This window comes from Phaethon aethereus (assembly GCF_964289735.1).
Source record: "Phaethon aethereus genome assembly, chromosome: 6".
Taxonomy (NCBI): Eukaryota; Metazoa; Chordata; class Aves; order Phaethontiformes; family Phaethontidae; genus Phaethon; species Phaethon aethereus.
The window spans coordinates 394,353-413,120 of NC_138580.1; the positions used below are offsets into that span (position 1 = coordinate 394,353).

At 40.0% G+C, this 18,768-nt stretch overlaps 1 protein-coding gene across 1 annotated transcript in view; it reads right to left on the reverse strand.

Annotated features, from left to right (window-relative positions):
• Nucleotides 1-1,566: 1,566 nt before the first annotated feature.
• TANC1 (tetratricopeptide repeat, ankyrin repeat and coiled-coil containing 1) overlaps nt 1,567-18,768 on the reverse strand; it is a gene marked incomplete at both ends in the record, with an annotated part of 71,572 nt that continues 54,370 nt past the window's right edge. Inside the window, 10 exons of the mRNA XM_082001233.1 lie at nt 1,567-2,938; nt 3,829-3,929; nt 5,849-5,995; nt 8,235-8,326; nt 9,189-9,321; nt 11,874-12,049; nt 12,168-12,291; nt 12,777-12,910; nt 16,476-16,554; nt 18,505-18,690. Of these exons, the coding sequence (XP_081857359.1) occupies nt 1,567-2,938; nt 3,829-3,929; nt 5,849-5,995; nt 8,235-8,326; nt 9,189-9,321; nt 11,874-12,049; nt 12,168-12,291; nt 12,777-12,910; nt 16,476-16,554; nt 18,505-18,690 (2,544 nt within the window). The remainder of the gene's footprint in view (nt 2,939-3,828; nt 3,930-5,848; nt 5,996-8,234; nt 8,327-9,188; nt 9,322-11,873; nt 12,050-12,167; nt 12,292-12,776; nt 12,911-16,475; nt 16,555-18,504; nt 18,691-18,768) is intronic.

Genomic DNA, 18,768 nt, shown 5'->3' on the forward strand with positions numbered 1-18,768 from the left:
TGTTGGAAGCTCCCAGCAAATTACTGAAAAACTTTGTTACTGGTAATTCTGCTTTGCGGTATTTAAGAAATGAGGTATTCAGGTCCACAGTTTTTCAAATAAAGTTTTCTTAAAATTATCACTACATTTATGAGTTTTGAATCTTGATTTTTCCAAGTTAGTGTTCCAGCAGGTAAGAAATAGCCAAGTATATAATCTGTTCTTCTTTTTCTAATTTGAAAAAGAAAAATGTACCTTTCTCTGTTCCCTGTTACTGAACAGGTAGATGGAAAAGCCGGGAGGGAGTTTCTCCTGTAACCATCAGTGACTGCACCTCAGCCCGCAGGTATAGGCATGATCTTTATTTTGTACGGAAAAAATACAGTAGCTGTGCAAAAATATAACTACAGGACAAGATTACCATAGGACTTGTTTGAAATATCAAAGAAACAGTAAACAATAAATAAGCTAAGGCATAACGATGCAAACTCAAAAAGAATTTGTAAAAATGGGTACGGCTGCTTACAATGTACATAAAACACTGTATACAAAGACGACATGAAAAGCGTCCATGTAAAGTTGACCACTCCAACCTAATTGCACTCATAGGAATGTCCCCACGTCTATTTTCAGAACGTTCTTGCCGATATAAAACCTCCGAAAAACTTCACAACTTCAGCCTGTCATGCCGCTGCACACGCATACACTCTTCCTCAAACTTCCATCTCCACTCCATCAATTCCCTGGGTTTCCCATAAAAACACTTACTAAACATTTCATTGCTGTACCTTTTTCACAAATAAACAATAAATCATTTTGCTTTTCAGATAGCACCCAAAGGTGATTAGATAAACTACATAAAGTGCGATTATTGTTAATATGCCATAATAATGTGTTCTTCAGTGCAATAACCAATATGGTCAAAGCCTTTCAATACACATGCAAATGTCACTGTTTATTTTACTTGATTTCTTCTAGTTACTAAAAATAGTTGTATTTACATGTCAAAACATTGCCGCTTATAGCTTACTCATACACAAATCATTTATGCTTCCTAAATGTACATCATGCAACCCAAATTAAATCCCACTAGAAAAGTGATAAAATACTATCTTTGATTTTAAAAAACCCATACATATACAGATCTGAGTATTATGCAGCAGGTATCTTTCTTAACACTGTTCTGAGAAGTAAGCACTTAAGCATTATTGAGGCACGATTATTGTGTAAGTAAGTAAGTGGCAAGACGTAATATAACCAAAAGCCAAGATTAAAGCCCTACGTAAAAGGAAAGTCTTATTTAATGGTAAAGTGTAATAGAAAGGAGTTCTCTGCTTGAGGTCCTGGTTTGGTGGATTGATGATCCTACTTGACTCTTTCTACACAAATTTGCTATTCCAGTTACTGTAACTGTCCCGTGATGGTAGGAACAGGTTAAAGTGGTTGTATCCCATTAAGTACTGGCCAACATGGACTGCTTACCCAAACTCACAAGTGACCAGCCACTCGGTATGTCGTACAGACGTGATACCCTATGGTGCTATGAGCCAAGTTTTACAACCCTGTAATATCATTACAAAGTGATATTCATACATTTGATTCAATGCATGATCGCTTTGGTTTTGTGGACGTGACGTGACTTAGATGGCCTTCCTTACCGATGTGAGACTGCTGTTTTGACACAGCATCTGGGTACAAATGTGAAGCTTGTTTAGGTGCTCTGTTGTCTTGACAGCGCGCAGATACTTGGCATGTAAGCTCCTCATGTTCTTTAGCTTGCATGCCATTCTGGTTGCTATCTCCTGGGGCAGCACCAGTAGAGGAACTTTTAGTTTGGTAGTGTTTGACTGAGAACTGCTCAAAATTTGAGGGCTGAATGCCCCCAGAAGCAACATTTGTTGATAATCCATCTGACGCCTGAGAGTGCCACGTGCGACTGGATTGAGCATTTTGCTGCTGGAACCTTGCAGTCTTATCCATGATTCCCATAAATGGGGTGTTGCGAGGTCTGTGTTCAGCAGTAGCGCCCTGAACCTGATTAATGTTGTTCTCCTTGAGTCGAACATCTGGGCCTAGCCCCTTAATACTCTCTGAAAAACTACTGGCTGAAGTTAAGCTGCTGGTTGAGCTAGCAAGAATCATACTACTGGATGGAGAATTAGAAGAGACACCACTGGCTGCAGGGCTTTGCTGCCTTGCTTCACTGAAATTCATTTGAGCAGGGGCTGTTAACCTGTCGGCGGTTTTAGACTTACTTCCAAAAGAATGAGAAGGGAGATTCTCACTATGCTGTGAATGGGGACACTGGCTGGACGTAAACTTCTCATTGTACAGTTCGGAACTAGGACCTGTGGAGCCACTGCCAGATGATAATGTGCTTGTCCCATCCAAATGCTGAATTTTAGAGTGCCGGACTGGCAAGGGACTTTGGGGAAGTTGCTGAAAAGATGATTGTGTCTTGGTATTACATGGACTGCTTCCCATTTTTGATCCAGGCTGGACGGAGTTCAGGTGCTGATTAGTTTTTACAATCTGTGCCTGCTTTGTTGGCTGCATGATCAAGCCTGGCTCTCTCAGATATTTATTGCCCGTTCTGCTTTGAGGGGACACAGATCTAGCTTTCTGCTGAGCACTTTCTTGTAGGGTCCTGCTGTACGAGGAAGCAGCTAAGGAACGTTGCAGCCTTTGTGGAGAGGGAACAGATTCATCAGAGTGTGGCAGTACCTCCTCCCTGTCCTGAAGGTTAAAGTTATCATTCACACCTTGTATAATGCCCTCCTCCTCATTATCAGAGTTGCTAATTTGCTGGAGTAGCTGTGGCAACTGATGCTTCTGTTGCTGTGTTCTCTGGAACTGTTTGCACTCCTCTTCTACTCGAGCCAGGAGACGTTTTATCTCTTGATTGCTAGGACACAGCTGTGTGGCTTCACGTAAGTCAGCAAGAGCAGCAAGTAGTTTTCTGGTTGGAGGCAGGGGGGGAAGAGAGCAAACAATAAAAACCTGGGGCAAATCTGAGTCTCAGCATTGCCTACTACTAACCCACCTCTGCCACCTTCTAAGAAGTACTCTGATTTGTCATCTCATCTCCTGCTGCAGGTGGTGACAATATAAGAATTGGATATTCTCCAACCCAGGAAATTCTTTCCTACCATGAAAGTGCAGAACCAGCCCTAAACCCTTCCCTTGCATCATGACAGCTTTTTCAGGAGGGCAGCAGAGGTCTGCTGGTAACGCTAGGAAATGAAGCTTTGTCTCGTAAGCCCTTTACTGTTATCTTCAGAGTAGGTAACTTGCTGAACTCTGCTTCATGACTATTTCTAGTTCTGCTTAGAAAAGACATGGCAAATCAAAAAGGCACCTCTCCCTGTACTTCAACTATACCACTATAGTTTGGTGTTTTTCCAGTTTAAATAATGGTTCCTCCTCTCTCCCCTTGTTTTTATCTTGAACTACTAATGATTCAACATATCCTGTCACATAAAAGCATCCAGTTATTCTTGGTAATAAATAATGCAGCACTGGAGTTTGGTGGAACACTGCTGACAACATTCTGCTGAATCACATGGAGTAGCAGTCCCGTTCACTCTTACACTTGAAACATGCCAATTTGTTACTTTCTGGACTGCCCAATAATTACCTAAATGAGTATTCAATAGTGCTTTTTGGGTTCGGTTGGCTTTAACTGATACAGAAACCCAATACAGATGGAGAGTGCACAAGGAACTTACTTAAACTTTTCCTCTGCAAATTCCAAATAGAACTAGTGGAAAAGAAAAAGTTACTGGATGTGTTGGGAAGTTAAAAAAAAAAAAAAATCGGTGCAGACAGGTGCACAGAATCAAACCATACCTGCTGTTCCTCTTGGCTCTTGCTCTAGCATAATAGGCTTCGTAAGATTTGGGTTTCAGATCCAATGCTTTGGTAGCAAACTCTTCAGCCATACCAAAGTCCTAATAATTTAAACAAATGTACTCATTATACATTGACAATAGAAGAAAGCTGCATGCTCTTTATTCACGGTACCCCCTCAAAAGTGCAGATAGCTTATGCAGTATAGAAAGTCACCTTTATCAGTTAGCAAGAGCAGATACTTTCTGAAAGATGGAGAACAGACCTCATCTTGCTAACCTTGTCTCATGCCTAAGGGAAGCTGACTCCAAGGTAGCTAAAAGGCAATGTTAATATGGGTTGAAAGTAACCATATCTTCTCTAAAGATGTTAAAATGCTAGAAGAGTCTGTGTGTTTAGCAGGATAAATGACTACCTCAGATAGGAAGGCTTTAGAATGTTTTTTGAAAAAAGGCCAGTTAAAAACTTAGGAATTTAGAGCAAACCAAGAAACATCAGGAAATGGACTGGACTAGTCCAGAGCTTTCTTTGATAAAGTACATGAAAATTTTAGAGAAGAATTGCACTAGATGTAACATATTTGGTTTTCATTTAACAAGAACACAGAATAAGAGTTTAGTAGATTGTTGGTTAAACCAAGGACTGGAATTAACAAAGCAGGACTGAAATGGGGGTAAAGATGGCTATGGGGAAGATGAAGGCAGAAGCAAGTCTAATTTTCATAACAGCCATGCACAGCACAGGGCGTTCACGATACTGAATTATATCGAGCATGATGATACAGAAGGTTGGAAAGCATTAACACCCAAAAAACCATTCTGATATCTCACGCAAAAGCAAAGCAATGTGATGAACTTGAGCTTTAGATGTAAGGTGATGCACTTCAGGATTAGCAAAATGTAAATCAGAATTTATCGGTGAGATACAATAAGAAACGCACATGCACGCACACACATGCACTAGTTGGTCACAGAGCCACTTTCTGCTGTTAGTTTGATGCAACTGAAAAAGCCAATCTCATCTAGGAAGGCATCAGGAGAGGTAGTTCTAGCACAGAAAGGAAAGCATTAGTACTGCTGCTGCAAAGCAGTGGCAGAACTGCCTGTGTGAAGTCCTGGAGACCTATGCTTAGAAATTCTTCAAACTAGAGCAGGTGTCAAGAACAACTTGGATGACTAGGGAATTAAGAAGTCACCGTTTGAAAAGAAGGAACAATGTAAGGTGTATTCAGAAGAATCAGAAGTTTTTGTTCTGGATTCAGGTTCTTACCAGCCATCTGATGCACTGGTGAAGGTACAACGAAACCACCAGCACATACAATACAGCTGTAGTAGTAGGTTATGCTGTATGGTAACAAAGGGTAGTGGTGGTGGCATTTTCCATTTAGCGTTTTAAAAGTACAAAAACCATCCAGCAGTTCATCATTCCAAAATAAGTGGATTACATAAGAACAGCTGTAATATATCCCCCACAGCAACATGCCCTCATCTTATGAACTGCCCCCATTTGTTGACTCAAGAAGGCCCAATATCAGGATACAGGATTCTAAAACAGCAAAAAAATATGTCCAAGTTTTAGTCTGGAGAAGAGGAGGCTGAGAGGAGACCTTATCGCTCTCTACAACTACCTGAAAGGGGGTTGTGGCGACGAGGGTGTTGGTCTCTTCTCCCAAGTAACTAGTGACAGGACAAGAGGAAATGGCCTCAAGTTGTGCCAGGGGAGGTTTAGATTGGATATTAGGAAAAATTTCTTCACTGAGAGGGTGGTCAGGCATTGGAACAGGCTGCCCAGGGAGGTGGTGGAGTCGCCATCTCTGGAAGCATTCAAAAAACGTGTGGATGTGGCGCTTCAGGACATGGTTTAGGGGACATGGTGGCTCTGGATTAATGGTTGGACTTGATGATCTTAAAGGTCCTTTCCAACCTAGTGATTCTGTGAAGTACAAACTCAGTAACACAGCAGAACAGAAGTCTAAGATTCTCAAAGCCAGAAAGGCAACAGATTAACAGCACAAGCTTACATTTGTTTTTCGGCGACATCGTGATAAATTTAGGTATAATGAAACTCTCAGCTCATTGAATGCTTTCATTTCTTCTCCAAATCCTTCCCTCGGAAACTTCCTCAAGGCATACTGATAGCGCTGCGCTGCTTCCTTCATCTTACCTTTCTACAAATTTAGGGAACAAGAGGCTTTTACAAACTCAATATTGCAATACCATTGCAAAAAAGCCCATTTATATTTGACATCTACCAACAGGCGCTCTTCAGGGACAAGATACAGAGACAGATTTTTTACAAAATAAATATACAAAGCATGAATTACACTTACACACAGACACAATGAGAGAACTTGCGCCTTAACTAGAGTTTGCGTTTGTTTCTAAACTCACACCTTTAATGATACTTCACCAGGATAATGTTTGCTACTTGTACCAGAAAAATCCATGCACGTACAATTAATATATGACACAATTCATTCTTTCTTTCTTTCTTTAAGCAGAGCAGTCAAATATCTGAAGATGTAGTTGATTAAAAGTCTAAGGCCTAGCTGCTTCTCGCAGAGCATCTCCTTAGCCAGGAACAGTGCACCCTTAGCCAGGAATGGCGGTACTGCAGAATAAGCTCTGGCGATGGAGGGGGCTGGGTGGGAGAGGGAGTCAGCACATCATTCAGACGTGGAGTCCAGCTGCTGCCAGATCCACTCCCGTGTCTCAGCCGTGACCAGCTGGGTGCCCGAGTGTATGAATTTAAAGTAGCCAAAGGTCACTCTCCTCCTGCTTAAGAGAGGCTCCATCAGAGAGCTGACCTGTCCCCCGGGACTACCTGAATGATCTACTGTTGCACTGGAAATACTCAGACTCTCCAAGAGATGCCTGGAGAACATCTCCATAATAAACTGAAGATTTGAGACAGTTTAGCTAAAAACACTGAAACCGTCCCGGTATGATAAGAAAAGCAGATCTTTTAATCAACAGATGAAGAAATTTTTCTCTTTACGGATATTACAAGTTAATCTATTTTCATAAACATTGGGTGTTTTTTATTATTTTATTCACCGAAACCTTCAAAGTGGTCAAAATTTACTGTTGAACCTGGCAAGGAAAATATTTTATTTAGCTGGAGAGCTGAAAAGTAGTTATCGCATACTGCGAGTAGACTCAAATACGTGTTACTCTGCAAAATAACTATCCGTTTAAAATACTCTGGCAAATAAAGAAAGTATATTGGAAAAAGTTTAACAAGCTAAATGACATACCATAGCTTTAGTGAGTCCATTCAAATTACTACCATAAAATTAAGCACTCTAAAAATAGATACCAGGAGGGAATTCAACCTCATGTAACAAAACGTGAAAGATGCGAGTACCGAGTCCTGCCACGTTACTCTGTGTTCTCAGAGTCTAGGCAGGGTTCAACCTGTGGAGCAGCTTCAGGCAGAAACTGAAGAAAATTAATTGGTGCTGGTGACACGGTGGCACCTTCTCGCTGAGCAGCCAGCGAGTGACATTCAGCACACCACTAGAGAAGTGTGACACAGGAGAGGCTTCCCAGGGATGACAGAACTGCCTTTGTAGCATAAAACCTGTAATCCTTCAGGTTGAAAAATGTCCCATGCTTAAAGGTACCTGCTTGGATATAAAGCTCTTGACCCATTTCAGGATCAATAAACTTGATAAATTATCCAGACTCCTATACAGAACTTGGGAGAATCTCAGCAGGTCCACCCTGATTCATGACGGCAAAGTCTCAAGGGTCTCTCTTCGGTACTACGCAAAGCCATTTAATATGAAACAAAAATCAGAGATAAGGTGGCAGGTATTTGAGGGCCCTTATAAAAAAACCCTACAGATTTCAAGTCTTGTCGCTAGAACAGACTTTGAATGATATAAGCCTTTCAGCACTGTGTTGCACTAGTGAAATAACACAGGTGTACTGCACAGTTTACAAAAATAATTCCAGTCTCTCTTCTGAGCAATAAATTACCACTAGTAAAAAGAATGTATCATGAGAGCTGTCACTTTGCTCATTATGTATTTAAACAGCACACAAAAGAACATTATCCTGAAGCAAAGGATATGCCTGTCATGTAATTCAACAAGGCACTCTGAAACCAGCACCTTAGATTCTGAGTTGCTTTTAAGAAGCAACTGACTGCTACAGATGTTCACAGAGCAACTTGCTCAACAGAAAGAAAATGTACTTAATATTTATTTATTTTACACAGGAGTTTTCAATTATTCTTTTCCAGGGTTCTCCAGGTTTCTTGGTCTCATTCCCAACATAAGGGGATGTGCAAGCACACATCTTGTTTGAACGGAAAAGGAGGTATAAAGAACTTTAATGTACCTTCAGACAGAAGTCCAATTATAATGTTCTGCTACCAGAAAAAAATAAAAATCTACTTACTTTGTACAGTATATTTCCTTCTTCCATCAGTTTCTGCAGCAGAATAAGGAGAATATCGGGTTTTGAGGTGGCCATTGCCCATGCTGCATTTCCTGCAAGTTAAATTTTAAGGATCTCTGACAAAAGGGAAGAAAATGTGTTTCTGATACCTATTCACACTAGAAAGCCTAATCCTACTTCAGCAGATATTCCACCTGCATGGAACTACTACTACTACTACTACTATTACTGTGTGCATATGCATTGTAAATACATATATATCCATACCTGCCCCCTGCTGCCCCACAGAGATGGCAGCCAGATATTAAATGGCCCAATTCCTTTTACCCCCAGCCTAAAGCCATTATAAGACAGTATGAAAGCCCTGGTAAAGTTCAGGCGTAAGTAAGGATCTGTATTTGATCGTACTTACTACCCAAATAATAATGAACGATGACTTAAAGGTACTACAGATTCAGCAATTATCATGTACACAGCTGCACCGTCTACTTGCCTAGTGACAATACATGATTTGGACATATACTTTTTGCCCACCCTTTGCAAAAATGGATGATTCTATAATTTATTAAAATAATGTAAAATTTCTTAATCTAAATTGTTAATAGTGTCAAAATTAGGTATCACTAATAGCGTAATCATAATTTTCTTGTTTAAGTATATCATGATAGAGTAACCACATGAAGACTGACTCTTCCAGACCTCCTCATCAGCATACATCAAAGAAAGGAATAGAATAAAATTACTTGCATTTCCTCACTTTTGAAGTGAGTCTTGAGTGACTGCCTTTAAAAGTAAGAGACTGATTTCTCTTGAGCAGGCATCTGCAAACCATTCCACCTGCAAAAATCTAGTGTGTATTTCAATATTTATGTCATCTACTTTACAGGAAGGACAGTAATTCTAGCAGAGCAGATACTCCGTTGTTTCTCTTGAGTATAGGATAGTTTTACAAACCTAGTTTAGCTCCTTTTCTCAGCAGCATAACCACTACCGACGTATTACGACATCCGATAGCTCTGTCCAGGGGCCGCATGCCACTGTGGTCAACATGCTCAATCATTGCTCCTTTCTCTACCAAATACTGCACCTGCGAAAAGAAACAAGACAAGCCTCGTAACATTATTTTTGGTAGAAGGGGCAGAACAGTGAAATACTTAAGCTACCACCTAATCTTCCTTGAAGTATACTGAGTATATGCTCCAGCGTATGCTAAAGCCATTTTAAATCCATTGAACTGAACCCACTGAACAGAACACAACACAGGAGTACTATCAAACTGCGCCAAAGACCTGCAACTTAGGGAACTGAAAAAAAACAACACCCAAATTCCTGGAAGTACCTGTGTCAGAAAAACCCTAAGACCAACACATCATGCTTTTTCCCTCCTTTGCTCACATTCTGCGTGCCAACACAGCAACTTGAGCATAAGGGCAGTAAGCTCAGGTGAAAAGAGAGTAGTGGTGTAGGCCCTGTGGTTTCAGCTTCAAGTACACCGTAACACGACAACGAGAAGCACGAAGTGCAGGACCAGAATGTGCTCCTACTACAGGACATGATGCTATACAACAAACAGAAAACATCCAGGCTGCTGTCACGTAACATGAGATATTTAAAACATTCTAGTTAACAGTGTACATACAAGTTATGGTGCTGAGGGGCCACTTCTTGCTCTATATGAAGAAAAACACATTTGTAATTTTATTTGTTTCTTATCCATTTACTATGACAGTCTAATGCTGCAGCTGGACATACATGCAGCAAATGTAAAATGCAGCAAGGGCGAATAAGAAAGTTTAAGAAAGCAAAATAAGCTGATGTCAGACACCATCAGCTTCCACCAAGCATTCACCAGGTATCCGGAGCAACAGAGTAATTACCCATCAGCAATACTAATTAAAAGTGCAATATACAGGAAATGACAGGGATAGCAGGTTTGAAGCAAGCAATAGTTCTTACACATAACCACTGCTTGCCCAAATGCAACTGGCAGTAATCTAGTAGGGAAAAAGGTATTAAAAATCCTTCCCACTGACAGGCCCCCAAGACCCAAAGCTCCTGGCCTGCTGAGTGATCTCTTAATTAGTATGATTCCACCTTTGCCTGTTGCCCAGGCACAAAGGTAAGGCTCTTCAGCCACACGAACCACCAATGTGGCCAGTCTATCAAGGGAACTGGCAGTCTTTACTATTCCAATGCAATATCCTACAGTAAAAGTATGTAAAGGAGTCTCGATATCCCTCATTCCCAAGCAGGAAAGAAGTGCCTCTTCAGGTACCCAGTTTTACCTGGAAACAGTTGCAGTGGCAGGAATAGCTCCATGATGTGGCTTCTGAAACCTCTTAAAGCTAGTACAGAATCTAAGGGCTTATTTACAATTTCAAGGTAATTCTGACTAAGAGTGAATGGGACTTAAAGTGCTATAGCAAGTTACACTGTATGGCAGCACTTCTATTCAAGAACTGCCGTTTTGAAACCAGATGTTGTATATGCAAACTCTAGAAATAAAGATGCTAGCAAGTTTGAGAGGCTGCTTGCTTTCTAGTTCCCTGGTGAACTCTTGGATCTGTTTATAGTGCGTGCAGACTTGACCATGGCCTTTCCATGCAGTTTGCAGAAATTGCATTCCTATCTGGTCAGGCTTCTGAATTGTGCTTAATTAGCAAGTTTTGAAGCATGAGAACAAGAATATACAATCATGTAAAAGATCTGTGATTTTAAAGATACAGAGGATTCTAAATCACAGACTTCAAACTTAGTGTATACTTTTTGATCTCAGTTACAGGTATGCTCTACTTCAGATTCAGAAAAACTTCACCTAAAAAGCCTTAAATTCTTGCATTGCAACATGTATAATAGAGGAAGAAGGTAGTATGTGAGAAAGGTACAGGACTGAAAAAGGAACTGCAGTTGTTGTCCTGTTTCTGAAATGACCTGTGGAACAAACTGAGAAAAACTGAATTTACGCCTCAAGTGTTGTACTTCCACATCTATAGACTGGATAGTAACACTGAGATGTGCTCAGTGTCATCTTTGCAAGACGAAAAGCTTAAGGACTTCTAACAGTTCTCTCCCTGTCATGCAAAGCATGTAAAATACCTATCAAAGACAGGTAATGCTGCCTTATAATAGAGAAGCAAAACCTTTCTGCATTTCATCTATTCTGCCACTAATATTCTTCTTTCTACATCTCTCACGTGGGGTCTCTGTTCCACTAAGACACTCAACTGACTGGGACCCTGTCAGGTTTCCTTGATGGGTTTGCAGAGGCTGAAAAAAGATATTTTCCTTTCATGCCCCACAGGCTTCTTTTTTTTTTTTTTTGTAATTCCAGATCATCCAACACAGAAATTGTAAACGCTAACTTTTTATTGAGATTTAAAACACCCACGATGTAGTACAACAGCACACTGTAAAACGTAACGGCATAACGCTGACTTTATCACAAACTACCTCGGTACCAAAACCTTATCTAGAAAATGCTTTTCTGAGTAAACGCACTGAGGTCAAGATCAGTGTAAGCATCTTAGCTACTTCCTCAAATTTCCCTTCTATTTTGGTTGTCAATACTTTTTCTAAGTTTTGTTTTGTGTTATGAAAATTCAATACATGCTTATTTTTTCTACTGTTAGTTCTACTTACAATATCAGCATCTCCATAAAAAGCTGCCAGGTCTAGGGGTGTTCGTCCATTTTTGTCTGTCTGATCAGTTGTTGCGCCTTTCTCAACCAAATACTGAACCACTTCCCTGTGGCCTTTCAGACATGCCCAGCTCAAAGCCGTCAGTCCTTCTTTGTCCAGAGAGGAAATAGCTGCACCTATAAAGCGAGAATTAACTTTGTTTTGAAGATGTCCTGTTTAATAGGCAAAAATTATTTAACTCGCACAGATGCAGTCTCTGGTACAGCTGTGCAGCCCTGAACCGCTGTTTTCTACCTTCAGAAAGCAGAAATTCCACAGTGCTCAAATGTCCTTCACAAGAAGCCACCATAAGTGGAGTTCGGCCTTGCTTGTCGCTTAAATTCACGTCAGACCCATGCTCCACTAGAAGCTTAGCAATCTGAAATAGAAAACAGCAATTTAAAAATAAATCGGCAGATTTAAATTTTAGCCATAATTTAATAATTTAGTCTTTTTAAAGAAGAGGACTAAGGTGTTATTTATAGCAGTCATTGAGAAATCCTGCGTAACCCAAGTCTTAACCGTTTGCAGTTCAGGGCCTGACTCTAAGGTTCTCTCTCCATTAATACAGAGGCAGTATAAAGGATCTGAAATTGCCTCTGTTCTTGGTCCAGGAAATAAAATATTTTAACTCCCATGTATTATTTTTCAGGTATACTATAACTAAGGTTGTCATGCAGCCGACGTACTTTTGATTCCTTTGTATCACTTTAACTTTACAAGTCACCTTCCGAACACATCCCTTTGAAGGTGACGCAAACGCATACTGGAAAGTTTACGCTAATTTCCGACAGGACTAGAGGCGGAAGGCACGAAGCACCGCTTCCCACAGGCATCCCCGCGACCCGCAGAGACGCGCCAGACCTGCCAGTGCCCCTGCCGCACTGCGCAGAGCAGCGGGGGCGTCCCCCTCCTGTTGGCTCTCGTCACGGCCGCGCCTCGCTCCAGGAGCAACTCGCAGACTTCCAGCTTTCCTCTTCCTGCGGCGGCTGTCAGGGCTGAAGAAAGCATTTTCATCAGCACAACCTCTTAGCTGTTTCACCACAGCTTTTGACGCGTGAACGTTATATGAGCGGTACCGAAGCCCCAATTTTTTCAACTCGGCTGCTCCGTAAGATTTTTCACAACTATTTTCGGACTCAAAAGAACCGGTCAGAATTGGGTTAAGTCAGTAAGCCACAGACATTCTCTGGTAAATAAAAAGATGATTCTCAAAGGTAACTACTGTATCATGTACGTAGCTTGTAGGTTGAAAGCAATCTTTATGGGAATTCTGGATAAGCCCCCACCAGCCTGAGGCAGTTCTAGTTCCTTTTTCATTAATTTTTTTCATGACAAGAAAGCTTCATCTCTTTCTATCAGGCCCTTCCCAAAGGTGAAGATGACAAGAGTTCTGGGATTCAGCAAAGGGACTGTAACTCAAATTTCAGGAAGAACTGTTTACTCGATCCCTAGCAGGGATGTATTACCAAACGTCAGGTATTTAGATCTCTGCAGAAAGTTTGTGCCTTGGAGCCTCGGACAATTTAGCTTCATTCGGCACCAGTTAAAACTGTTTCCCTGTTTTTCATTGTGAAAAACACAGCAGGTTATCAATCAATAGTTCTAATTCCTGTGTGTAAACCATTGCTCCAGACCTCAAAGGATTACTGTACGTCTTCCAGCACACAAGAGACATCAACGTTCTAATTCACCCTACAAATCTTTTTTGAACTGAACAGTGTATGCTGTCAAGAGCGAGCGCTCTTGACCTCTATCTAAAATGCAGTAACCTTGCACCTTTTAGACAGCTCGGTTCGACTCGCAGAAGAGACCTTTCCGGCGCTGGCTGAAGACACCGGAGCAGGGCGGCCGCATGCGCACCCGCGCAGCCTGGCGCCGCGGCAGCCCGGCGCCGCGGAGCAGCGCGTCTGGCCAGGTAGCATAATAATAAAGCCACTGCTATGATCTTTACTTCAGACATTCGTAAGATACAAACTGCTGCACATCTCTGTTCACAACATACGGCTTATGAGAAAGCAGGTAATTTCCACACACTCGGCACTAATGTGTTGTGACTCGACTCAGTACCGTAACACTGAAATGTTGCCGTAAGGCTGCGTGTTTTAACAACTCGCCACCCTCTCCTCCAGCTTGTTATACTCCTTGTTTTTCACGGTGACACTCACTGAAGCTTGAAAATAAAATATTTTCCCCATCATGACTTTTTCCCCTCTTCCATTTGGCTCACATCAACTTATTGTGTGTTTTAAATGGAGCTTGAAATTAAAAATTTTGTTGCTGTTGTTTGTGTTGAAGCATCATCAGTAATGTTAACACTGTTTAGAAAATGAGGTCATGTGCTAACTTCTGCAAAGGACTCCCCCCTCCATTTTCTAAACCCTAACACTGTGTATTTTCCCATAAGAAGTGGGTCAAATTGTGAATTTCTTGTTACTCTTTTTTTTTTTTTTAAACATTTTCAAACATAATAAAGCAGAATTTTTAAAAATTCCAATGGATGCCGAATGTAAATGAAATTACAAACACTGCAAGAAGTAGTAAATTCATTATTTTTTAAACAATAATATCTAGCCCGTTCACTCTTCACTCACTGATATTTCGCTGTGTTACAGCTACCTCAACTGTTTACATCCGAGCAACTGGAAAGTAACTGTTATAGATACCAACATTAAAGGCAAAATAAACTATTCTGTTCAAAAAATTTTGTATTCTGTCAGTACCAGCATTTTACCTCGTGATATGACGAACATTACAGCAACAATGGAACTCCCTGTACCTTATCCACATGTAAGAAGATGAAACGATTCCTCCTGTCAGCTTAAACAACATCAGGACTAAACCCTGCCTCAGGAGTTCCAACTATTCTACTCAGAAGGATCCCCTCTGATCTGCCCAACGAGGCTCTGCAGAAGTTGAGAGCAGCCAAAATGATGCTATTTTCTATCACTTTTTCTAGACTGTAAGTAATGCTCCAAATCAGCTAACCTGTACAGAACATACGAGGCCGTAAAAACATCTCAGGTGTCTTTAACCTAAGAATGTCTTTTCCAACTAAGACACAGTAATGTGGATTTTGAAAAGGGTAAAGTAAGGAAATTTAGAAAAGAGGCTTAGCAGTCTCCCACCCCTCCATCCTCTCTTTTCATGTGTTACATGATTTTTTTTATCTCCACTTTAAGCTGCTATTTAACTTGCCTTGAACCTGTACTTCATACAGATATGGACTTCAGCTACGTTAATGTGATAAAATGCTGGGAATGGCAATGGTGATCTCTAGCTGTCTCGCCCTCTAAAAGACTCACAATATAAAATGCTACGGAAACAAGCCTCCACGATGAGCAGAACCAACTTAAGATTCAGGGAGGTAACAGCAGTACAAACGTAAGAACAGAAACAAGCCGTTCCTGAACGTGTTACTACACGAAAAAGAACGATCGTTAAGGTTGTTCTGTGCTGTTTCAAGGTGCGATGGATTTTCCCGTTTTAAAACAGGCACTCACAAAACACACGGCTCCTCACTCCATCTGCCAGCCATGCAGTGCAAGGCAAATGTTAAGTTCACCCACACATGCGGAACTGGAAGATTCCAGCAGCATATAAATTAGCATCCTTTCCACCTAAGTTTTTTACATCCAGTAACTGAAGAGTAGTATTTCATGTAATGCTAATCCTGTGGCTATCCTGACTCACTCTGCCCCGTTTTCTTGTCCCAGCCTTACTCCTCTGGGTCCCAGGAAGCACAGAAGTGCACGGGGGACTGCTCGTACATCTCTGGCCTCAGGCCTTCACCTCCATCACAAGCTAGGACTGCGTAAGGAAGCACACGCTGGATGAGCAAATGTTCCCAATACAGTAAGTAAGATTTTCAATACAACATGTTGACAAGAAAATATTAAAGCAAAACTAATGTAGAAACAGACGTATGTTTTTCAGAATTCATTGGATTTGCAACAGGAGTTTTGTATCTGCATAGGAATAAAGAACATTTGCTTCTCCAGCATGTAGAGGCTACTGAGGATCATGAAGAGAGGCTGTTTTCCCACCTGCCTGTGCAATCTCAGCTATGTAAATGAAATCGAGATGCTACTCATGGTAAAACAGGAAGACTTTCATCTACAGGCTGCACAGCTTACAGTCCATTTAAAAAAAAAATATTTGGCATTTCCCATACATACAAAGGCATGCCTCTTCATCCATTGTCTAATTAGAACAAATGATGCAATTGCCTAGCATTTCTTGCAAACAAATAAGATTTAAAAGAAAAAAAAAATTCTCTGAAATTCTACATTGAAGCCTGAAGCATTGTATTGCCACAATTTTCAATTTTATTACAAAGTCAGTAATTTACAGTAATTTTGATATAAAATAACTCCTCCATACATGAGACAAGTAGGTTTACTAAGTTAAAAACTCTAGACTCATAAGCTGCATTTTATTATTAAAACTGGTATTTTCCCATTAATTCTATCACATAAAATGAAATTTAAGAAAATCAAAATGAAAAACTCTTACTTCTTAAGTAAGCAACTCTAATGCGGGAAAATATGAGCAAGGAAATACCTGTTTCTCCCCACAAGGCATCTGTGTCGTTGATGTCTACTTCATGTTCCTTTTCAGTTGTCAAGAGGTAACAAACCACCTGCCAGAAACAGCAGAGATGTAGGGAGTCACAAAAACCATCAGTTGTCACTTGCAAGATACAGCAACAGAGAAGAGATTCAGAGCAAGTGAGAGTGCTTCTCTCGATGCACAGGAATTAAAGAAAATTAGTATTTTTCATCATCCAGCAAAGCAAGCTCAGTATGATTTCTAGTATGACTTGAAGACGACTGAATGTTATTGAAAGTAATTTAAAAAAAGCCCAGTGCCCTTCTGTGAACTGGTTCAGGGTGGCTTACATGATTATGATTTAATGAGCTCCTGTGTGACCTACATATACCAGAATAATCAAGACAAATAATGCCAAAAATAAAAACAAAGCATCCCAGCTTCAGTGAGGAAATTCCATGTTGTCTAAAATGAAGGCAAAAAAAGAGAATATTTGCATACATCTTGTAAAATGGGGATTCCTATGTTTTTCCTTTTATATTGTTTGTATCTTTGCCATTTTACAAAATTTCTTCACTGAGTGGTTTAAACATACATTGCTAAACGCCAATTTATAACGTCTCAAATTGAAAAGTTAGGTTTTGCTGTGTTTTTATTTTATTAATTAAAGGTATGTTTTGTAACCATCTGCTAGTAAAAGATTATTACATTAAAACAACTTCTACTGGCTATTTGAAACAAATTTTCTAACGGGGGACACTGTCACTGAGACTGCAGCAAGCAGGTAAGGGAGTAGAATCACACTAACGAAAGTTTTGGATGCTACGGGAAAAAGCAAAAGTAGGAAAGGAGAAAGTACATGGGTATTTTCAGGCTGTATGAGAAGTGTTGTATACAGTGGATTGGAAATCCTAAAATTTGAAATGCTAGAATAATTTTTTTTTTTAAATTCATGAAACACACCACACAACCAGCCTTTTTTTCTAGCTAAAGAATAATTAAGCTTCTTATTGTCCTAAAAATAGGTGGACATTTTCCAGCAAGAGTATGTATTTATGGTTAACGTGATCTACTTTGCTGATATGCCGGAGTTGACTGCTTTCATTTAATCAGTGGATAGCGAACAAGAACTTTTATTAAGAGAGTGAGGGAGTTATCCATCATATGAAGTTAATCATAGTTTTAAATCATCCAATTCGTATTGTGGGACTGTCATGGCTTATATATCACATAATAAAATAATTGCGCATAAGACATTTCTATGTTTGAATCATGTAAACAACTTGATCTTATAGCAATTTTAAAAAATAGATTTAAAAGAAGTAAATATTGAAATTGTTTTATTGAAGAAATTTTAAGTTTCCACTTTCGGCACATCACTTATAATACACAGGAAATTCCATCAGGCTAGTGTGATCTTTATCCAAGTATCTTTACTTACCAATTAATTTTATATCAAGGTTAAGATTTATTTTCCCAATGAACAGATGACATACTTGTATTATCTAAGTATCTAAAGCATTTTGAGGATTTGTTGTGTGTTTACTTTTAGTGTTACTTTTAATGAATAATACTGCAATGCTGACAAACACTTACATACATGCACAACCCCAGATTTCTACCTGAAGTGACAAGAAGCTGAAGTAAACTGAAGTCTGTAACCTGACACGTGCATCAAGTTAAGAAGTTAAGCATGCGCAACTATGTGCAATATAGAATTTGTTATACTATGAAAAAAGAAATCAACCTAAAGTAGAAACATACTAGGGTGGATCACTGATACAGAATATCATCACTCCCACTTAGGACAACTTCCAAGAACAGTGAGAAAAAAGTAAACAGAAAATTACGTATAAATAAATCCTGAAGTAACTAATGTTATTGGATAATTAACTGCAGCATTTAAAACAGACGCTAAGAATGCATACTACTTTAAATAGCAGATGTTTCAATAGCTCTGCTTTCCAAAACTCTTTTAAAAATAGCTGCAAGTAATTCTCAAATTCAAACAGCTCTGGAAATGTTTGAACTATCAACCTACCTGACGGTGTCCCATACTGGAAGCTGCTGTAAGTGCTTGTTGCAGTGCCTGGCTTTTTCTTAGTGAATTTTGTTCTTGGGAAGGAGTTATCCAAACCACATTGAGCAAGTATTCAAGGATATCACAATTCCCTCTCAATGCGCTATGGACCAAAGCACACTGGCCTTTCTTGTCTACATAGTCAGCCTGCATTGGGGGGGAGGAAAAAAAGTTCAAAGTTAAAAAGTCTAGTGAAAGGCATGGAGAGGAGAAGCTCCCGAGCAC